We start from the raw sequence: 21,149 nt of genomic DNA on the forward strand, positions 1-21,149 counted from the left end.
TTTACACTGGAGACAAATAAATGGCACTAACTTCTATGGTTATGGCTCACAAGCAAAAAATTCTTTCCTTAAATGTTTTAATTATCCATTATTGTACCATTGTGCTTTTCTGAAAATTGTCCGAAGAGACGTCCTTAGGAAACGTTGCTGTCTCCTTGGTAAAAAGGATTCGGTCACCTCAATATTAGCAACCAGCCTGTCTACGTGATACGTCCCCAAAGAAATGGTCTGCAGGAAAGATAGATGTTTATTTTTCACCTGCTTTTAAAAAACAAATGGAAGAGACTCACGTGAAAAGCCTACATGCTCCTACTTTGATCAAAGATCATTTCAGAGGACTAGACATAGAAAAGTGTTAGTGTCTTCACTAATCCTCTCAAAGGTAACGTTCGCAAGCATTGAGGACGATTCTCCAAACGAAGCCAGTGTGTCCTTATTTACAAAGGTTTTAAGTAATACATATATTTTAATCACCTATGGTTCAGATGCATTCTTTTAAGCCCTGTCACGGATCAAAGTCAGCCCTAGCCTGGCATAGCACACGTAAATAAGGGTATGTCATTTTTTCAAGCCCAGCCCTGTTCTATGTGCCTTCTGTTCAGAAACAACAGATTTAATCTGCCCTAAAATGTTTATTCGTCTCCGAATACATTCTCCACACACCACTTTGTATTAACCACAAATACACTTCTTACAAACTTCCATGTTTAGGCCAAAATGACTTCTTCAAATTCCTATAGAGCTAATATTAAGCATACAGACTGACATTTAATAAAAACGACTTGATTAAATGATTAACTCCGGAGATATGACAAACTGTAAATAAGTCATTTCCGTGAATGGACTTGCTCTGGGTGTCACACGGCCTCTCAAAGCCACTCTGAATATCCTCACTGAAACTGTTACTCACTAATGTGCTACATTTTAAAGCCAAATTGGGTTTTCACTCTTCTCTTGCCAAACGAACTAGAGAGAATTCCTCCTATAGCAAAATGCAAGCTCCACTGTAAACCCACTCCTCAAGATTAGAAAGAGGGGGAAAGGGCCAGAAAATTCGAGAAAAATCTCAGTCTTCAAAAAATTGTTTTGTAAAGGACCCTGCAGCCAAGGGAAATACCACGCTCACATAAACCTAGGGATTGGGATCAACGCTAAACTAGCAAATGTTGAACTAGAATTAGAAAAGTTAACTGGTAAATTCATCTCTTTCAAAAAAAAAAATCTGAGTTCTTTCAGGTGCTTGAACATTTCAGGAGAAAGCCACTCTGGGAGCCTGAGTTATCAGGATAATTAATTGAACAAGTTCATGTAATAAGGCATTTGGGCTTAGAAGAGAAACTTTTGGAGCTACTGTTTGATTTCTATGACCTCACCCTTTCTCGTTACAATGTTTTAAATTTAAAGAGCTCAGCTCCGTTTCTGAGAAATCACAAAAATTCGTAATAAGTTTTAAGGGGTCAGTCTGCAAAAATGCTAAAAGTCTCATTTCTAAAATGTCTCTGAAAATAAATTGCTATTTCTAAAAACCTCCAGTGACATCAGTAAGCTCTGACTGCTGTAGCTAACCCTTCATGATATTAAGAAAATCTAAGAAGGAGTAGGGAGGCCAGAAACATGCTTCTTCCTCGTCTAACACTTAGGTAGTTCTATATTTTAGACCAAAGGATCACATACGAAGATATTTTGCCACGTATCTGCAGGCAAAGGTAGAAAAATGTTAACGTAAGGGACAAAATCTTGTCAGTGTAATAAACTTGGACTCTAGCCAAAATGAAACTCCTAAAAGCTATTCGCTTTAAAAAGACAGTAATAAAACTATTGCTTTATTTTTCAAATGGTATAGTCTCTAGCATTTTAATGGCAAATGAGTGTAATGAAAATGACTGAGCTCTTCTGTCTCGGATTTCAAAATTTCACTTACTTGATTCACTGTACTTTATCAGCAATTTCAAACATTGTACCAAACAATTAAACAAAAACTTGCAAATTACATCTAAAATTATCTGAGTTTCCTAACCCGAGGTATATAAAAAAGTTTCTCTGATTATATTAGAAATCCGAGAATGTTTCAAGTTTTACAGGAATAAAATGCAATTACAGGAAATGTTGAGATCTTAGGAGTTTTTTTTTTTTTTAATTCTTATCTGACACAATGAGGCTTAGAAAGTCTAATTCTTGTACGCTTGTGTTTCATTGATGAAACTTGTGAGAGTCAAGGTTTTTTAAGTAGGGTTACTTCTTGGGTAAGACTCGACTGTTTCTTTTGATGATAGCGCAAAACAAAAGATTTACTTGGAAAATTAGTATTTCGGTCATTGTAATGTGCAATTATCATGTAATTTTAATACAGTGTTCACCTTTTTCTAGGCTTCTAATAACCCATTTATAGGTAATCGTGACAAGTCTGTTAAGCGAAAAAGTGTCTACTTGATTCACCTATTAATCTGATAGCATAATTAACTAGAAAGGAAATCCAAAACCAGTATCCTTAACGTTTTATATACTTCTTGAATATTCCCCAGGGACCAACTAGCACACAGTGCTGGGCCCACAGTGATCTAGGGCATAACTGATTATCTAAAAAACCAGATGGTTTCAGAAGTAAATGAAATCACATAGTTAAAATACACTTAGACATCAGCCAGATGTCAAAGGGGGAATCAATTTGAATGGTTTCCAACATGATTACATGACAAATTAATTTCTTTTTTTTTTAAATGTAGCAAATGAACAAGTGATTCCTTCTCTTAACAAACGCAGCGATTTATGGACTTAATATTCTGTTCTAGTTTTGCAAGGAGTGTTTGAAGAAGTTATTTCCTCCAAATCACATGTCAAAATATTGTTCTTGTAAGTATATCCGGCTAAGTTTAGGGTAGTGCTCCCCATTTTAAATTAGATGCTAGCTAATGAAACTAAATTCTAACTCTCAGCATCTTCAGAAAGTTTTGAGGTCCTATGACCAGTTACTGTAGGAGCTGAGAACACAAGATCCAGCCTCCCCAGCCCCCGCCCCCACCTCCAGCCCTTTTTAAAAATAAGCTTGCTAACCGCTGCAGAAATAATTTCGTAGAGCTCAAATGTACATTCCCCTTTGACGCGAAACGATGCTTGGTTGGTTAAAAGCAAGTGTGAGTGCATGTGATAGAAATCTTCCTTCGACGACCACAAAAAGAAACAAACAAAAAAAGGAAACGCAGGGATTCTAAAGAGTAAATTATTGATTGTGCTCTATGCTTAAAATTAAAAACAAAAACAAAAACTTTTTGGATTCCCATCCATAGCCACCCAGGGGGTTATGAGTGTGTTTTCAAGCTCTGGACCTTACATCCCACTTCCTCTATAGAATTTAAGAATATTCATGTTACTCTAGGTCAGTGTAATGGAAATGTATCGTATTTGACTGTAGTATTGTAAAACTGTCGCCCTGTATATCTTTCAATGCCTCAGAAGCTATGGGCAAATACGGGGACCTGAGGATTCACACTCTCGTGTCTGTGCCAGCCCTGCATGCTGTCCTGTCCAGTGTGTCTGTGTGTGCTTCTTGTGAATTCCTGCCATCCACAAGCAGTGTTTTCTCACCCTGACACGCCCAACGAGACAAGTGCAAAGTCGGGACGATGGCAAAAATTAGGGTTCAGGGTCCTCGAAACCTTGAGAATTAAAAATTTGGGAACTTCTGAGCTCTCCCAGCAACAAAAAGGATGTGTATAGACCATCCTGAACAATCGCATGCCTGCTAATTTGATTGCCTAGAATTCCAGTCATTAGCCCAAGCAATCTTCCAAATTAAGACATCCGGTCTCCTTCAATCTTCCACTTACACCAGAACGCAGAAGAATAGATCTGACCCATCAACTCGGGATAAAATTACCCATGAAAAAGGCCTGGGGTGTAGGGATGAGCAGCTAGCCGTGCAGCGTCACTAGGAAAAACCCATGCTGCCACGTGAAGTTCTGTAGATTCACGGATTGCTAGGGAATTACCTTAACATTCTTGACCGAGGTTGTAGAAAATGGGTCACGTTTTAAAAATGTGCATCAGCATCTTAAAGGACCGAAAGCCCAAATGTTTGCACATTTCCAGTTGAGTGAGTTGAGGCATCCTGATCATCCCACAAGCTCTGGACAGAACTGATATTAAAAATAAAGATGCCACGTACAACACATATTTAGGGTCTATGTGGGACATAATCACGATTACAATGACGCACCCAAGGTTCTCAGTTCATATAATTTATTGCAGTTAGCACACAGTTTAAAAATTCACCAACACACCAATAGTACAAAACTAAACAGCATTATAAGTTATTCCCCCCTCAGGAAAATAAAACATACTATGATTGTCAAAGCTAGATGTCAGTCTAAGTTTTAGAACAAAGGAAGAATGTGAAAACTAATAAAAGGAAAAAGCAATCACTCACAATGACCACAAAAAGAAAATCCAAAAGAAAGTCCGTTTTTCTCAGACGTTGATTGTCTCCTCTAAATTAATAAAAATTATTTTAACATAAACTGTATTTAAAAAAACTAGAAACTCTTCAAGTAACTAAAGATAATGCTCCAAGGCCATTTTCACAGCTTTTTTTTTGTTTGTTTGTTTGCTTTAAATGCCATTACAGCCAAATTAACACACATTTGACCAAATATTTCCAAAACAGTCCAGCAACACACAATGGAGTTTTCCATTCAGTATCTTAAGCACAAAAATAGGCTATGTTTACAGTAGTTAAGGCGATCAAATTTTAAACAAAAGCAATTAAAAAAAAAAAAAGGGAAAAACAGCAAACGTTTTCCATGCTACTCCCATAGACCTTATTTGTAAGTGCAAGACAGGAAAACAAACACTGTGCAAAATGCTTTTGCCCTGCGTGCTGGTCATTAAAACCACACGTTGGGCTGCAGCCTCTGCTGCCCCGATACACATAGTCTACTAACCCCCTTCCCCACCTTCCCCACGTCAATCAAGGCAGTCCATCCTTTCAGCCCGGGGCTTTTTCAGTCCATAGAATCTTTTCATGAGTTGGGGGTGGGAGGGGATGGGGAGGATGAAGGCAGGAAGGGAGGGAGGGAGGGAGGGAGGGGAGTGTAAGGGAGAAGGGAAGAAAAAGAGAAGGGGAGCCACCCCCCCCCAAAAAAAAGGAAGAAGAAAAAGAAGAAGAAAGAGAATGACCTATTGTCAATTTGTGCAGTAGTTACTCTAAAAACGCTCAGCTGGGTAAATGTGTACACCTAAACTTTTGAGCCGGCATGGGTTTTGTGCAATTAGAAGTTTGTTATAAATGCACACTGCACATGCAAATCTTTAAGCCGTTTGTAAACATTTATATTTTCCTTGTTATGTAGCGAAGTTATCAATTTGCAGCTTAAGTTTTTATTCAGCTTAACAGTTTCAACTTAAAGACAGTGGGAAAGTCAATTTAAATTATATAAAATAAAAATAAAAACAGTGCATTTACGTTCTTCATAACACCAGTTTTTTTCCCCAAACGGTGCTATTTTTTTTTCTAAGGAAATTAAATAATTTTAAACTCACTCGTTAAAGTTATACAATGCAAACAAAGACAAAAAATATATTGAAACTCATGCATTTCTGTAGCGTTAATATTTACTTTTCAAGACTCAACTAAGAGCATCAACACAACCTGTCAAGTTCTTTGACACCCCCCCAGCCCGTGTAATCAGTTACAGTATACAAGAACAGTAATTCACATTTTTCAACACACAGTTCAACACTGCTGAAGCTGCAATATCCTTTTTCATCCCAAGCAAACCTTCACAAAGACAGCGTCCCAGTGATCCCAGTGTACTTTCAGAATTTCTCTCATTGGGAACCGTCAGAAAACCAGAAGTTGCCACAGAAAGTTTTAAGTCAACTGCTTGTTTAAAAATAGATAATCCAGCATTTCAGAAATTTTCCATTTGGGTCTAAAAGCATTCAGGTTTCCAACAGCCAGAAAAGATTCATGCAATTTTGTGACCTATAAAGAGGCTCATCAAACTGGAGGGAATTTCTACTCTGAAAAAGGAAAGGGAACGACGACGACGACGACGACGACGACGACGACAACAACAAAAAAAAGAAAACAAAACAGAACGAAAAAACCAAAACAAAACAGAAACACAAAACCAAAACCAAGTGGGAAAAGAGAGAGAGAGAGAGAGCGAGAGCGAGAGCGAGAGAGCGCTCAGAAGACAATGCAGTGGCGACAGAATCAAGCCCTGTGAGAGCATCCTGTGACAGGACGAGTTGTTCCAAAGGTCCTTGTCGGCTTCCTTCCCCGACCCCCTCGGAGGAGGAGCCCTCGCTAGTCTCCGACTTGCTCCAAAGTCTCTTTTACCAGAACGCTAAATTAGTGAGAGTCTCATGCTACTCTAAAGTGCAAAACCGAGTTAACGCCCCGACGTTTTAGTTCCAGGAAACAAGGCTGCTTTTAGACCGTACCACAACTAGATAGAGATCTATGTATAGATACGTATATATATATATATGTATATATATATATATTATTTATATATATAGAGAGATATAGAAAATTATTTCCAGAGTTCTTGCGAGCTATCTTCTAAGGTCCAGTCTCTGACAGTGGGCAAGCTCAGGGCTTCGCTTTTGACCGACAACGAGTTCACCAACTCACAGTGGAACTTGCGGATGTGTCTGTACAGGTCCCCCGACTGCGTGAACCTGCGCTCGCACCACTTGCAGGCGTGCGGCTTCTCGCGCGTGTGCACCACGGCGTGGCGGCTCAGGTTGTGCGAGTACTGGAAGCTCTTGCCGCACTGCGTGCACGTGTAGGGCTTCTCGCCCGAGTGGGTCCGCTCGTGGCGCTTGAGCGTGTACATGCACGAGAAGGTCTTGCCGCACAGCGAGCAGGTGGGCACGTTGACGTCGGCGGCCGGCTTGCTGCGCAGCCCGTCCTGCTCGCGGAAGTGCGTGCTCAGGTGGATCTGCAGGATGTGCGGGCTGGGGAAGACCTTGTTGCACAGCGGGCACATGAAGATCTGGCCGGCCGGGCTCAGGATGTTGGACACGTAGGGCAGCAGGCTGCTCTCCATGCCGCCCTCCACCGGGCCGCGCTCGGCGTCCGGGGTCATCATCTCGTCGTCGCTGCCTTTGTCCTCGCGCTCGAGCTCCCGCAGCACCGAGTCCTCCCTCAGCGGCGCCAGGTGCGCCGGCTCATACTGTACCCTGGCGTTAGTGCTCCCGCCCTCTTTCACAGCGCTATGTTCCATGTCATAGTCACTAGCGCCAACCTCGCTCTCCTCACAGGAAGCCTCTTTCTCCACCTTCACCTGCACCAGGTTGCTTCTCAGCACGTCCTGTGAAGAGAAATAAGAGCTGTTCAGATTTTCAACTCCTGACAGGCTGGACTTGACAGACAGGTCCAGCACACAGTCAACATCTGCCGAATCCCTCACGGAGGTGACAGACCTCTGGGACAAAGACTCGCTGGAGCTGCAGGGACTGGCCACTGTTTTTCCGGCGGCGGCGGCGGCGGCGGCGGCGGCGCCGTGGGGCTCGGGCTCCCCGCCGGCCGGGGGGAGGCCCGCCGAGTCCGAGGGCAGGCGCATCCACATGGTCCCCGGCTCGGCCGCCAAGTCCCTCTTGCCCGGCAGGAGGTTCAGTTTGTCGTCTTCGCCCTCGTCCTCGTCGCTGGGCAGGTCGCCGGCCATGTGGCTGCTGCCGTCCGAGAGGCTCTCGACTTTGTCCGAGCAACTGGAGGCGTCCTCCTCCTTCTTGGTGCTGTCCGCCTCCGTGGTGGCTTTCTCTTTCAGCTTCTTTTTGCAGACTTTGACGATGTCATACATGTGCAGATAACTGGCAGCTGCGAGCACGTCTTCAATGGGCAAGTCTTTGAACTGGAGTTTCCCTTCGTACATGAATTCCAGCAGGAGAGCGAAAGCTGGGGCTGTAACAATGTCGCTGTTCAGATGAACAATGTCCCTTTTGTCCAGCTGGTCCTTGTAAAAGAGGTGGAAATACATGCTGCACGAAGCCAGCACAGCTCGGTGCGCGCGGAACTGGGCATCTCCCACCAGAACGGTGCAGTCACACAGGAAGCCCTGGTGCCGCTGCTCGCTCAGACACTGCAGCAGATGTCTACTGTGGTCTGGGAACTCCATGCTGTCTTCATAACCTGCGGACAGACAGACTTCTCGTGAGAGCCCGCTCAGGAGCAACCTTCCAGCGCTCGGGGCCGCCGGTCCCCGCGCGCACACACACACGCACGCGCGCGCACACACACACACACACACACACACACACAAAGATAGTGACAGTGATTCGGCCGGGGCCGCCGAGGTACACGTCCCTGCATTCTAATCAGGCTTCTGACCCCGGGACTACCAGATCATTCGCACAAAACCCAATCCACGCGAGGAGCAGAAAAAGTGCACTTTCCAAACTTCCTCGCCCCAGCCCAACGGTCCCTGATGCATCTCCACCTTCCTGGAACTTCCAGTTAAGTTTCAAAAGCCTTCATTTCAGTGCAGTCTCTTACTGAGAAGAGGAATTCAGCTCTTTCAGAAGAAGTGAAGCTACTCATCAAATTATGTCCCACAAAACCTACAAAACAGCTTTAATTTCAAAGGGAACAGCTCATGGAACGAACAAAGAGAAGTCCCAAACACGTTCTGAAAGATTCCGAACACTTGTTCAACCGTCCTTTTTATTTTATTACTTTTGATACATGACTGCACTTAGAAAGCTCAATTTTAACGCACACACTGGCTGAATCGAGGGGGAAAAAATGAAATCGCATAATTAGCCCAGAAATTAGCAAACAACTCACTTTTAAAGTCAGAGTGTTACAACAACAAAAGCCCTGTGTATAAAAACAGATGTTAATGCCTTAGGATTTGCAGGTATGGCACACATGTACGAGATCAGAGAGAACTACACCAACAGATGGAAAAGATCATCTTTACTATGAACGAATCCAAATATTTTTTAAATGAATGGAAAAAAAAACCAGTAATATTTCTTTGTAAAATCTGTACATCCAGAATATCAGGAACCAGAGGGCTTCACTGAACTCTGAAAATTCTCATCTAAACTTTGATCTGTTGCAAAGCAAATGAATTCCATACTAAAATCTTTTCAAACTTTCAAATGAAGGCATATCGCATTCAAAAGCTTTACAGGTTCAACATCCACCCCCCACCCCAAAAGCCTTGCTAGAAAAAGAGAAACTATTTTTTTTCCCTGACTCTGCCTTACCTCATGCCACAGAAAATACTTTGTTTCATTAAAACTTGATATATTTTTGCTTTCCCACTAGCTTCTATTCTTTCAAATAATGCCCAGCTGCCCTTGTTTTCTGGTGAAGGAGGGTGAGATGGAGGAGGGAGAGGAAAGGCGAAGATGTACAAAGGGTCAAAATTCAACTGCAAAATTCAACTCCTTAAAAAATTCAACAAAACCCGACTTCCCCTTTCCTGTGACCAGAAGCAAGGTTCCACACCGAGCAGCTCAGAGTGCATGTGGGCAACGGACACACAGCAATTTAATATTCCAGAAATTACCTCCCTGCTTTTTCCCCACTTTGCCCAAGATGGACCAAAACTTTCATCCTAGCCCCCAAATACCTTCGCCACGATGCCACCGCTTAGAATAAACCAAGATTTACAATACAATCACTTTAAGTGCCCCACAGCTAACATCAATCCTAATCCTTGAGAGGGCTAAAAATAAAGATTGGAGGGCAGCTCACAAGGTAGCCGTGATCAAATTAGGAGGCTGAGAGGACAGAGAGGGACGAAGAAGGAAGCTTATAAACATCTGATCCAGCTGACTGTGGCCATATGGCAGCTGCTGCCCAGATAAAGAGATTAAGAATAGAGGAGTGCGATTACAGCTGTCTGGCCAATTCAGGCAGCTCAAATCTACAAGTTCTAAATTAGTCGCTAACACAAAAACTCCTGCAAATAATTATTGTTATGCTGAAATAAAAGCTCTCTTAAATATATATTTGAAAGAGAAATGAGGAAACCAGTCACACTATTCTCCTGGGGACAAAAGTTTTTTTTTTTCCCCCTTTTAAAAAAACCTTCGGTTTCAAAAGCACTACAGCTGTATGTTTCAGTAGTGCTGCTGAATGTTTTGAAGAATAAAGTTTCACAGAGGAATTAATTACACAACAATCTAGCTTCTTAACTAGAATAATCTTCTCATATAAGTTTGAATGCTGGATTCCAGTTTACTATTTCTCTCCCCCCTCCGCCCCACAAGCAAAAGGAATCTAAATAGCAGTGAACAACCACACGAAGCATTTTAATCCAAAGTGATCTCGAAAAGCAACATTTCAAAGCCTTCCTTCACATTTCAAAACTTGAAATATTTCTGTGTATTAAAGTTATTTACTTGCTCGAGCAAAAGGGATAAAAATTAAAACTAAACAAGCCCAAGACTCGCAACTCCAGTAAGATGTTCATTTAAGACTCAGTTTCATATATTATTCCTAAACTGGGTTAGAAAAGTAATGTGATTTTTTTTTAATTAAATAAACAACACACCAAAACAGAAATATGCTCCATCTAATCTCTTGCTACTCCTACCTTTAGGACACATAAACCTGATTAAGTCCTTTCCTCTGAGTCTCGCTGGCTCCAGGTCTGTTACATCGGTGGAAAAAAAGCAGACTAAGAGAGACAGATGCAAAGTGGAGATGATGTTAGAGAGGAATAAGATACCTTCTCCACCACAGATCCGCACACACTAACTCCCTGTCTGTGTGTTAGAATAAAAGGCTGAGGGATGGCAGGCTGTCAGCTGCTCTGACATCATGTTCAGATGGAAATGCTACCTCCAGCTGTGCTCCTTTTAATGCCATATGCTACTCCTCTACACTCCTGCCACCAGCTTTTTCTTAGGAGAACTTTTCTCTTCTGTTAGTATAAACAAAATACTTCAAAGTCTCCCTTTTTTTCCAAACTTTCTAACAGAAAGAAATGGAAAAACTCAGCATATGGAGTTCTACTGTATTTATGGAATAGCAACACTTCTGTCTTAAGTTGGTGGACTGGCTTGCATACTGACAGCACACTCAAGCCACGGTGCTATGCAGGAAATCCAGATTCACTTTTATTCAACTCCAACGTTTAGTTTCAAAGGCAGCTTAGGGGATATTTTTAAACCAACCCAATTGACATCTCCAGTCCCATTTCAACATTATTACGGTACTTTCATTTTTTTTTTTCTTTTCTGCCGAGATAATGGCATACGTGTCTCAGAATGCTGGAAGATGAGACAGAACTATTACTCCGGCCCGGTTCACCTTACAATTTCACTCTCATTTTAACTGTTTTGTCTCCTACTACCTTCTCGATAAAATTTCTCACACTACCACTTCATGCAAATTTCAGCTCTCGGTATCAACAAGGTGAAACTGCACTTTCTGAAATCCTGGAAAGAACTTAGTTCCATGAGACAAATTAATAAACTGATACAACCTGCTACGGCCACTTAAAATGAGCGTTGCACCTGCCTATCTGATCTGACCCTCCGCTCAGAAAAAAGGAGAACTTTGTCTTCCCCTTGATCTGTGTCCCATAACAATCTTTTTTTGGGTCGCTCTATAATGTTTCACAATCTCAGGAAAACCTTTCAGCTTTCAGTAAGGGGGGGGCAGGTCTCCTAAGTTTGGGAACTTTTAGCTCGACTTTGTGGGTCTTTTCTAATGGCTGATGAAAACCTCACGTAACCCCAGGCTGGGCTGACCAGCGCCCTGCAAGGTGCTGCGACATCTGTGAATGTCAGATACATCTCCACAGACTCTGGGGACGGTGAGGCGTAGAAAAGGCCCGAGGCGCGAGTGTTGCAGCCCTGGTGATCAGCCCTCCGTCCTCATCAGGAAACCGCGGCAGAGTTAAAGAGTAACAAAAACCAACGTCTCTGTCCAGTCCTCGCTTTGCCAAAGTCACAAACCTAACTTTCTCTAACTTCGCGGGGAATGACATAATGACGAACGCCTGTTCGAGGCGGCACTCTTCGGAGCTGCATTCCTCCTCAGCCACACAACCTATCCTCCACAAATGCCCTCGCCCCATTCCAATATATCAGACATTAATCACCCCATTTACCCAGTGGGGTGGGGGGTGAGTGACAGTTTAATGAGTCCCAAGCACCGCAATGGGCCAGCGACTCCCACCCCACAAATCAACCCCTTCACAGTCTTGCTACCGCGGGGTCCAGAGAGGGTTTGCAAGGTTGGGTTTTTTTTGTTTTTGTTTTTTCCCTAAGGAGTAGGGGGCGAGGGTTCGGAGTGGGGAAGAGCGGAGGTGGGGGGGGGGAGAAATGCAAATCTCCATGTAGTTCACGGTGCAGAAAACACACGGGGAAAGAGGAAGGTTAAACCACAGGGAAGGAGGTGGAGGGCGGAGAGCCGGTGCAGCAGGAAAACACCTTAAACAGCACACGAGAAAACAGACCCGGGTCACGGCAACAACAAAAGAAAAGTCGTAAGAAGAAGCCCGCGGGAGGAGGGTGGCTGCTACCGCTTCCCCGACGCCGCGGCGCGCGAGCCCCTGGGGCCTCCCGGCAACTGCACCAGCCCGGGAGGGGCCCCTCCCCCGCCGGCCCCCTCCCCACCCCCCCCCCGGGCGCCACTGCAGCTGCACCGGTCCCCGGAGCCGCGGCCGTCCCGGGCGCCGCTGCAGCTGCGGCGGCTCCCAAGCCCCCTCCCCCAGCCCGCCGCCCTCCGCACCCGGGAGGCGCCGCCGCAGCTGCACCGGCCGGGAGCCCGCCCCGCGCCGCAGCTGCACCGGCCCCGGGGCGGGCAGGCGGGGGGCGGGTTGGGGGGGCGCGGCGCGGAGCCGGCGAGCCCGCACCCCGCCCGACCCCGCAGCTGCGGCGGCCCCGTCCCCGCGCCCGGCCTCCCGCAGCTGCGCCGCCCCCCGCCGCCCCAACCGCTCCAAGCACACAAACTAACTCCACTCGCGGGGGCGCCCCCGACCCGGCCCGCCCTCCGCCCGCTCTGGCCCGCCGGCCGGGGCCGCACAGCTGGCGCCCCCCACCCGCCAGGGGGGCCGGGCGCGGAGGGGACGCCGGGTCAGGGGCCGGGGCCGGCGCCGGGACTCACACGGAGCGGCCCTAAGTCACCGCGTCCCCGCCGCCGCCGCCGCGTCCTCCGCCTCCTCCTCCTCCTCCTCCTCCTCCCGGCCGCCGCCGCCGCCGCCGCCGCCGCCGGACTTGGTGGGCTTCCTCCTCCTCTTGCCCCCCTCCCTCCCGGCCCCCCCGCCCCCCCAATCCCGGCTCCGTCGCCCGCTCCCCCCTGCCCCCTCCCTCCCTCCCACCCACCCCCGCTGGCAGCCGGAGGAGCGCGGCGGAGCGAAGAGGGCCCCACTCTCAACGGCTCCCCATGGCAGCAGCCCAGCGGCGGCCGCAGCCTGCCAGACACAGCGAGGGAGCGAGCGAGGGAGCGAGCGCGGAGCCGCCGGCCGGGGAAGGGGGGGGCGGGGGACGGGGGGGGGGGCGGCTGGGGGGGGGGGGGGGGGGGGGGCGGGGGGCCCCCCCCCGCCCCCGCGGGGGGGCCCGGCCCGGTGTCCCCCCCCCCCCCCCGCCCAGTCTCGGTCCGCCCCTCTTCTCCCCCTGCCTCCCTCCCTCCCGGCGTTGGGCCTCTGCGATTGACCGTAAGCGGCTGGACCGGCGCTCCCCGCCCGCCCCCAGCGCCCAGTCTCCTCCAATGGGAGGGCGGCTTTGCAGGAGGGCGGAGGGAGTGGCGGGCAATCGTCGGACTGACAGGAGGGAGCAGCCAATGGGGGAGACGAGCCGGAGCTGCCGCTCGTGCGCGCCAATCGCGGACAGAAACTACCGGCGTGGGCGGGGCCCGGACGGGCGGGGGCCGGTAGCGAAGCGGCGCGGGGCGGAGTCCTCGGGCGCAGCGGCGGTGGCGGCAGCGGCGCCCCTCTGGGTGACTTGGCCGTGAGAAAGTGAAAGGAGCCCGCAGGCGGCGGCGACAGCTGCGCTGGGAGGGGCCTGTCTCTGGGCTCCGAGGCCTCGCGCGCCCTGGGGGTGCGGAGCGAGCCTTTCGGTGTGCACCGTGACCCCCAGAAATACACTTTTAGACGTAGTGGGGCTGGGGTGCGCCGAATTCGCAGGTATCCTCGGGAGGCAGGGCGCGCGGGGACACGGAGGACCGGAGCCGGCCCGAGGCCGCCCCCTCCACTCCCCGGGCCGCGGGCGAGGCCGCGCAGTCGTCGCCCGCCCGAGCGCAGGGAGCAGGACCGAGCAGCGCTCGGGCTCGGTCCTGCCGCGCCCCGTCCCCAGGTGCACGTCGGGGCGCCACGGCCGCGACCGGCTCGGAGAGGCCGGCTCTGGGCGTCGCTCTCCCGACGTCGTCTGGTTTCGGGCGGCGCGCCTGCGTTGCTCGCAGCCCCCTCGCGTGCCCCCCGGACTCGCCCTGTTCCGAGTACACCCTCCCGAGTGACCACATGTTAGAGAGCTGCGGCAAAACTGGTAGTTGTGGAAGCCGAGGCTTTAATTGGTACGTATCAAGCCACAACGTCCAGCTACCGAGGGGGCAAGATGTTAAGACTGCGGCGTCGCCCTTGCCTCCCTCCGAGTGGACATTCTCTCCGAGCCCTCCTCTGGGCGGTTAAACTGGGTTCCTCACGGCCACGAAGAAATGTAGAAACTTCTGTTCTCAAGAAATTGGAACTCTTGTTGAGGAAGGCAGGCATTCCTGGTATAAAGTTGAATAGCGAGTTTAAAAAAAAAAAAAAGATTCAAGAATGTGAAATCGAAAATTGCACAGGGAGGAAGTTAGTACACTAGTAATTGTCGAGTGAAATGTGTTTATTCTGTGCTAACTGAAGCGGGACTGACAAGCCTGTTGCTAACCAACTTGCCAGGAGACCTTTCAGCTGGGCAAAATGTGCTTTCACTTTGTTCCAGGTCAAATGGGTAAACTAAGTTGAAAGTATTGTGTGGGCAAATCAGGCATGTTGAATTACTAATGAAGTAAAAACAGGAGCACATAACATTCTTGGAACTGAAGTACAGTTGTGTCGTCCTGTGAGAAACAGGAGTGACGTTCTCTGCTCTTTCCTCCACTTTTTCATATGCCCTCAGGTTTGATCCCTCAGGTCAAGGCCATCCTGTGATAACTACTTTTTTAGCCCATGAAACGTACTGTTGTATGTATATGGTTTTGGTGAATTCTAGATCTTTTAGTCTATGGGTAGAAGGCCCAATTTCAGTTTGACCTGTTTCCAGTTAGGGAAATTTGTAAATGTTCTCGATGGACGCAGCATACTATTAAAAAGCAAAGAAAAAGACGTGAGAAGGAGCATATGCTTTGCCAACCAGTTCAGGAAGAAAAAAGGAAAAAGAAATGTTTGCATTCTCAAGGCTGTTCCTCACCTATGAAAAGTTAAAAATAAAGAAAGTAGCATCTCTGGGTGAAGAGACATAATGTAATTGATAGTGTCAGGATATTTAATAATAAATTCATGAGAAAATGAGAACAGATTATCCACGAAACGCTTGGAAACTCCGTTCTGTGGCATACAGAGTAAAATCACAGCTGTAACAAAAGGTTTTATAGAATGTACCTACAGGGAGAACAACAGCCCCAGAGATGAGCCAGGGGTTGGACATGTTGATGCATCAGAAGTTGTGAGCATTGTTTCCTAGATCTAGCAGTCTGCTAGAATTCATATTGAAAGCTGAGTAGCATAGCCAGAAAATATAGATTGAATGGATATTTAAGGAAGCAAGTATGTCGTCCCTCAATTATGTAAAAGATCTTATGAATTTATGAAAATGCTTGGAATATTCATACGTTGTCAGAATCAATAAAAACATTTCTGGAGTATTTATTGTGTTCAAGAGAGGCACTCTGATGGGATATGGAAGACAACAAAAAAGCAACAGACAGGTTCTCTCCTTCCTGGGGTTTAAATTTGCTGGGAAAGAAATGGTGCGAATATATAAAAAATCTAAAACAGAGACTAAATAACAATATAATAGGATATGAGTGTCAGAACTAAACATAATATTCAGTTGTTAAAACCGTCTTATCCCTGGTCTCTGATGAGGTGGCATTTTCTCTGCCCCTTTTTTCACATTAAAAATTTTTTTTTACTCCCTGACTTTATTTATAAAGGTCCTAAACTTATGATAAAAAATGATACTTTTAATCATCTTTGGAAAATCATCAGCATACAAATTGTAAATAAAACAAAACTGATGTCAGAGGTGTCATGACACAGAACAATAACTATTTTTACTGATTGCCCATTGCAACCATGGAAGGCAGTAAGTCAGACCCAGAAAGCTTCCTCAGGTAAGCTCCTCAAAGTAAGACCTGTTTACCTGTACCCATCAGACTCAGCAAATTACCAAGGAAAAAAGCTACTTGACAGAGTTTGAAAGCCAATAATTTTTTTCAGTCTCCCACAGTGAGGGGGGGGAAAAGTGCATAAAGTATAGTCTCTAAACTATTAGAACAATGTACCATTGCTTTCCTCCAAAAAAAAATCCCAATCCTGTATAGTTCACAATCCATACTTTTCTGGGAGTCCTGAAATTAAAACCGACACAAGTCAATCTAACTGGTCATGGTTAGATTTCTTGCCAAAGAACAAGTTTTATGTTTTAATGACGCATGGATTTCAAGCAGTAACAGTTTAACACTATAAAATGTTGACGGACCAAATAAAATTTAATTTGATGGGCAAGTCCATAAAATGAATGTTGACTTTTAAATGTGAGCCACAGATCAAATCTCTGAAAAAAAATCAGTGACTTGTTATACTTAGTGCAATAGGTCATGTTGAAAAAGTTACCTATGCAATTAATTTTTCAATATTGACTTTCTATGAACTTCATGTATAACTGGGATCTTTTAAAAAAAAAAAAAAGTCAGGGAGGCAAGCATTAATAATAAAAGACCAGATATTCCAAAGTGCCATATTTCACCTGTAGTAACTATAAAATGTACAAAATGTGGGTAGAGTTTAACCTGATTTTGAATCTAGAGAGAAAAAAATATACTAAAATGAAACATGTGTTAAAGCTTCTATTAAGCCCAGACAATGTCATAGCACACATGAAATTATCTTTACTTTGTAGATTCTCTCTCTCTCTCTCTCATTCACTCTGGCTTTTAGAAATGAACAGGTTGCAATGGCCTAAAGGTAGAAGGAGACACAGAAACAGCTGAGACGATAGTAAAAAAAAAAAAAAAAAAAAAAAAAAAGTAGATAAACAAACTAGAACACACAGTACAATAATGACATGAACAGGGAGCATATTCCCCAAAGCTCAGCTTTTAAAAATATATATGTTCATAATTCTGCAAAACATGTTCTATACCAAATCATTCCCCGGGTTATAAATCCTGTAATGCTTGAATCTGTTTATTAAACCCCTCAACTATGATAAGCCATAAATAAGAGGTAATTCATCATGATTCTCAGCCCTGAAGACAGAAGTCGCGTTATCATACACTCTTGAGGAAGGAGCCTTAGCAGATTAATACAAGGCACTGGGGATACACTACACCCCCTATGCTAAACGCGGAAAGAGGCTCCACGAGTAATTCAAACCTGTTTGAGGGTTAAGGGGAGAAGAGGAACACAAGAGACAGTCTCCCAGAACTGTTTTTCCTGTGGAGCTACTTTTCAGTTGCTTGCTATAAATCAGTGCATTGACGTGGCCATCACAAATCCAGAGACAGCGTAATGGGTGAAGGAGGCTGATAGTTTACACTTGGTTAGCATCCAGGCTGGCCACCCACACCTCTATTCTCTCGGTCTCTCTTTCCCCCCCACCCCCGCCCTGACTCTTTTCCTAAACAAAATAAATCGGTATAGACAATTTATACTACCCTTGAAAAATCCCTTGAAAAATCACACAGAAACTCCCAACATCCAGATGTTGGAATTGTCCTGTTGCTGCATTAATTTGGATAAGGGAAAGATGCGTTCATTTCATCTGTGGAGGCTTTTAGACTTCATTTTTAAGAATTAATCTGATGAAGGCTCTAACTTTTCCAAACGAATAGACTCTCTAACAGAAAGATTTGATAGGAACCTATGATATTTATGCCCCATTTTTTAATAGTGTAAATCTTTGAGTTTTGTTTGTTCTAAAATTCGCTAAAAGATATAGTCAATGTGGGTAGTTTGTTTTGTTCAGCATGAAAGAATAAAAGTTCCAAATCTGTAAATGCTAATATTTTTAATTATATCCAGTTGCTTAAACAGGGGCTTGTAGAAATTCAGTGCAAAATGGACTCAGCTAGAAAAACTGAAGGGAACTAGAGAGATTTCCAGTAGGTTCCGAAGCTGTACACCTACTATGTGTCAAGTGTTGTGCTTCTGACTAAAAGAAACCTCTGCCTGTCCACATCCCAATGCAGGGAGAAGTTTTTCCTTCCTTTTATGTTCATTCCAGCCTCCAGTGCAGTACTTTCTTGGACTTTAAATGGCCAGAAAGGAAAATGACAAATCCCCAAATTATTAACTGAGAACTTACAATGTATTATAGAAATATGGAACTGCGTTTCATGGTTCTTGTAAAATTTCCACCCTGTGCTGGGTGCCCGCGACACCTAAGATCATTCCTCCCTTCAGATCATCATTATGTATAAATGGCATTGTGAACACACTGGACAAAGACAACATTGCACTTTTCGTTCAGTGGCTAATAAATGCATACCAATCCTAACTATTGTAATAATATAAAATCGTCTTAATCAAAAGCTTTTCTTACACAGAAATTCTATACATTTAATGCAAAAGTCTTGATACATACCAAATTCAAACTATTCCTGGTAATAAGAGCAGACAGAAGGTAAAATCTCACTCCAGAAATTTACTTCGCCCTTAGCGCTAACATGCAACTCAGGAAGTTACTTGCCTCACAAAGAACTAGCATTTATGCTTAAGACTAAAATGATTATTTTTAAAGTACTCATTTTACAATGCAAATGTGTATCTAAATTAAACTCAGCAAAAATAAGCATTTTAAATTGAAGCTGCAGTAATGACTTTATGGGAGACAATAGGAAAAGTGGCTCTTGAACGTGAACTCAGAGAAAACAGATTTCAAATTTCTTCTATGTGTCTTGAAGCTTTCTTTGCTCCCTGGCTCTGTACCTTAACATATTGGCACGTGTTTAATTGAGAACCCGTTGCCCTGAAGTTATTTTACAAAATTGAGACTACAACAAGGTCATAGCAAAAAAACATATAAGGGGGGTGCGCTGTGAGTCAAAAAAAAACCCCAAAAGACAAGAAACTGACAACCGGTCCACATTGCCAAGCCATGCCTTAGCACTTGGAATACGGGACAGGTGCAGGAACACAGGCTTACTAAGAGCAGAAGCAAGAGTCTTGGTAACAAAGACATGTACACAGTAGAGCATTTGAGACAAAAACACGTGACAGAGAAGAGCAACATAGGGGAGAAGAGCTTCATAGGGGAGATGGGTTGGGCTGGAAAGAACAGTGAGAAACAAGATGGTGACAGTCTGGAAAGGTAGCTTAAGAGAGGGGGAGGGGAAGGGAGCTGAAAGATCCCGGAGGGTAGTGGTCTGTGGTTAGAGGCCTTGGTTTGCGGAGGTATTGTCAGTGGAGGTGGCGCCGGCAGCCCAAGATAAATGCACAGAGACGTCGATATCCCTTCCTGGCTCTGCTGATCCTATGCCACTATTTTTTGTCAACTTGCTCTTTGTCCTTCTCTTGCTCTTTGTCCTTAAAAATGCTTTAAGAAATAACTAGCCGCAGGACGCCTGGGTGGCTCAGTGGGTTAAGCCTCTGCCCTCCGCTCCAGTCATGAGATCGAGCCCCACATAGGGCTCTCTGCTCCGCGGAGAGCCTGCTACCCGCCTCCTCCCCCGCCAGCGCCTACTTGTGATCTCTCTGTCAAATAAATTAAAAAAAAAAAAAAAAAAAAAAAGAAAGAAAGAAAGAAAAGAAATAGCTAGCCCCGAGATAAATAGAATTAGAATATACTTGGTATATTCTACTATGTTTTCTCCATCAGGCGAGTGCCTGCGCGCACACGCGTGCGTGTGTGCATGTATGTGTACGTGTGCGCGCGTGCGTGAGCGTGCGTTTGCGCATGTGCACATGCCCAGATCGTTAGTTCGCTTGGTCTTCTGATAAAGACCTGCTTGATAGGATCCTTCTTAACATAAAGTCAGAGCTTATAGCACTAAGATGGATTTAGGCTGACCTTATGAAGAAATTGTGGGGCTGTATTCATATTTCCTTGAGGAATTTGAACTATTTATCAACTTAACTAATCACATTTTAGAAATTCATTCATTCAACCGTCACCAAACAGCTAGTATGCACGAGGCCTGGCACTGGGCACATCAGCCTTCATGTAAAACATCTGGCTGGGATCCTGATGCATGAATCAGCGTCATAAGGAGATAGAGACTGAGCTGCTGGAAACAAGTGAGCCCGGAAAATTCCCATGATCCAAGAGAGTGACTCTATGTTTTGTTGATGATCTTCCTGGATAGGATATAAGCTTCCTCATTTGGGAACCTTCTTTATGAACTTAACTGTACCCTTAGCACCCAGAACAGTGCTAGACACAGAATACTCATGCAAGAAAGATCTATAAGCCAGGAGGGAGGGAGGGAGGAAAGGCAGGGAAGAGGGGAAAGATGGAGAGAAGTGACTTACAATTTTATGTTTGTCCGGCTGGAGGGAATAGCAGTGCTTTACATGAACAATTGCTCCCTTCAAACTCAGGAGAAAGTGAGAAATACGGCTGATTCTATGGACTACCAGAAGGCTATCCATTCGCTTTCTCGGAAGTACTCTGATCCAGTGGAGAAATAAACCCAGATTAATGTGGTAGAGACTTGATTTCTGGTGGAACCATCGCAATCCCCTAGCATGTGTAAAGAGTATTTCATCTTTGAGGCATTTTAGAAATGAGTTATTGCACAAACCTCTTCTAGGCAGAAGATTTGTTGTTATTTTTGTGACTGGGAGAACAATGTTTATATGGAATGGCTAAGTGGCTTGTTCAAGGCCCAAGATTGAGATCGGTGAGTTGCAGAACTAGTCATTGATTCATTAAGACATTGTTCTTCAGATATTTAGGCCATTCTGAAACTATAAGCAAAACCTCCATTGTTTTTTAACAAATTAAAATCTGCCATGCCTTGAAAAACATAGGAC

At 45.2% G+C, this 21,149-nt stretch overlaps 1 protein-coding gene across 2 annotated transcripts; it reads right to left on the bottom strand.

The window, feature by feature from the left end:
• Window positions 1–6,207: 6,207 nt before the first annotated feature.
• Window positions 6,208–13,149, bottom strand: ZBTB18 (zinc finger and BTB domain containing 18). Of its 2 annotated transcripts, none has more exons than XM_032862894.1 (2): window positions 13,079–13,149; window positions 6,208–8,137 (listed from the first exon to the last, which is right to left on the bottom strand). In XM_032862894.1, exon 2 carries the CDS (start codon window positions 8,121–8,123, stop codon window positions 6,537–6,539), a length of 1,587 nt encoding a protein of 528 aa, XP_032718785.1. In that variant the 5' UTR covers window positions 8,124–8,137; window positions 13,079–13,149; the 3' UTR covers window positions 6,208–6,536. The 2 variants fall into 2 exon arrangements, with proteins under 2 accessions (XP_032718785.1, XP_032718784.1); XM_032862893.1 differs by lacking the exon at window positions 13,079–13,149 and adding an exon at window positions 10,557–12,236.
• Between the last annotated feature and the right edge of the window lie 8,000 nt (window positions 13,150–21,149).

Source organism: Lontra canadensis, unplaced genomic scaffold (assembly GCF_010015895.1).
Source record: "Lontra canadensis isolate GAN:19392208 unplaced genomic scaffold, GSC_riverotter_1.0 scaffold24, whole genome shotgun sequence".
In the NCBI taxonomy this organism is placed as follows: domain Eukaryota; kingdom Metazoa; phylum Chordata; class Mammalia; order Carnivora; family Mustelidae; genus Lontra; species Lontra canadensis.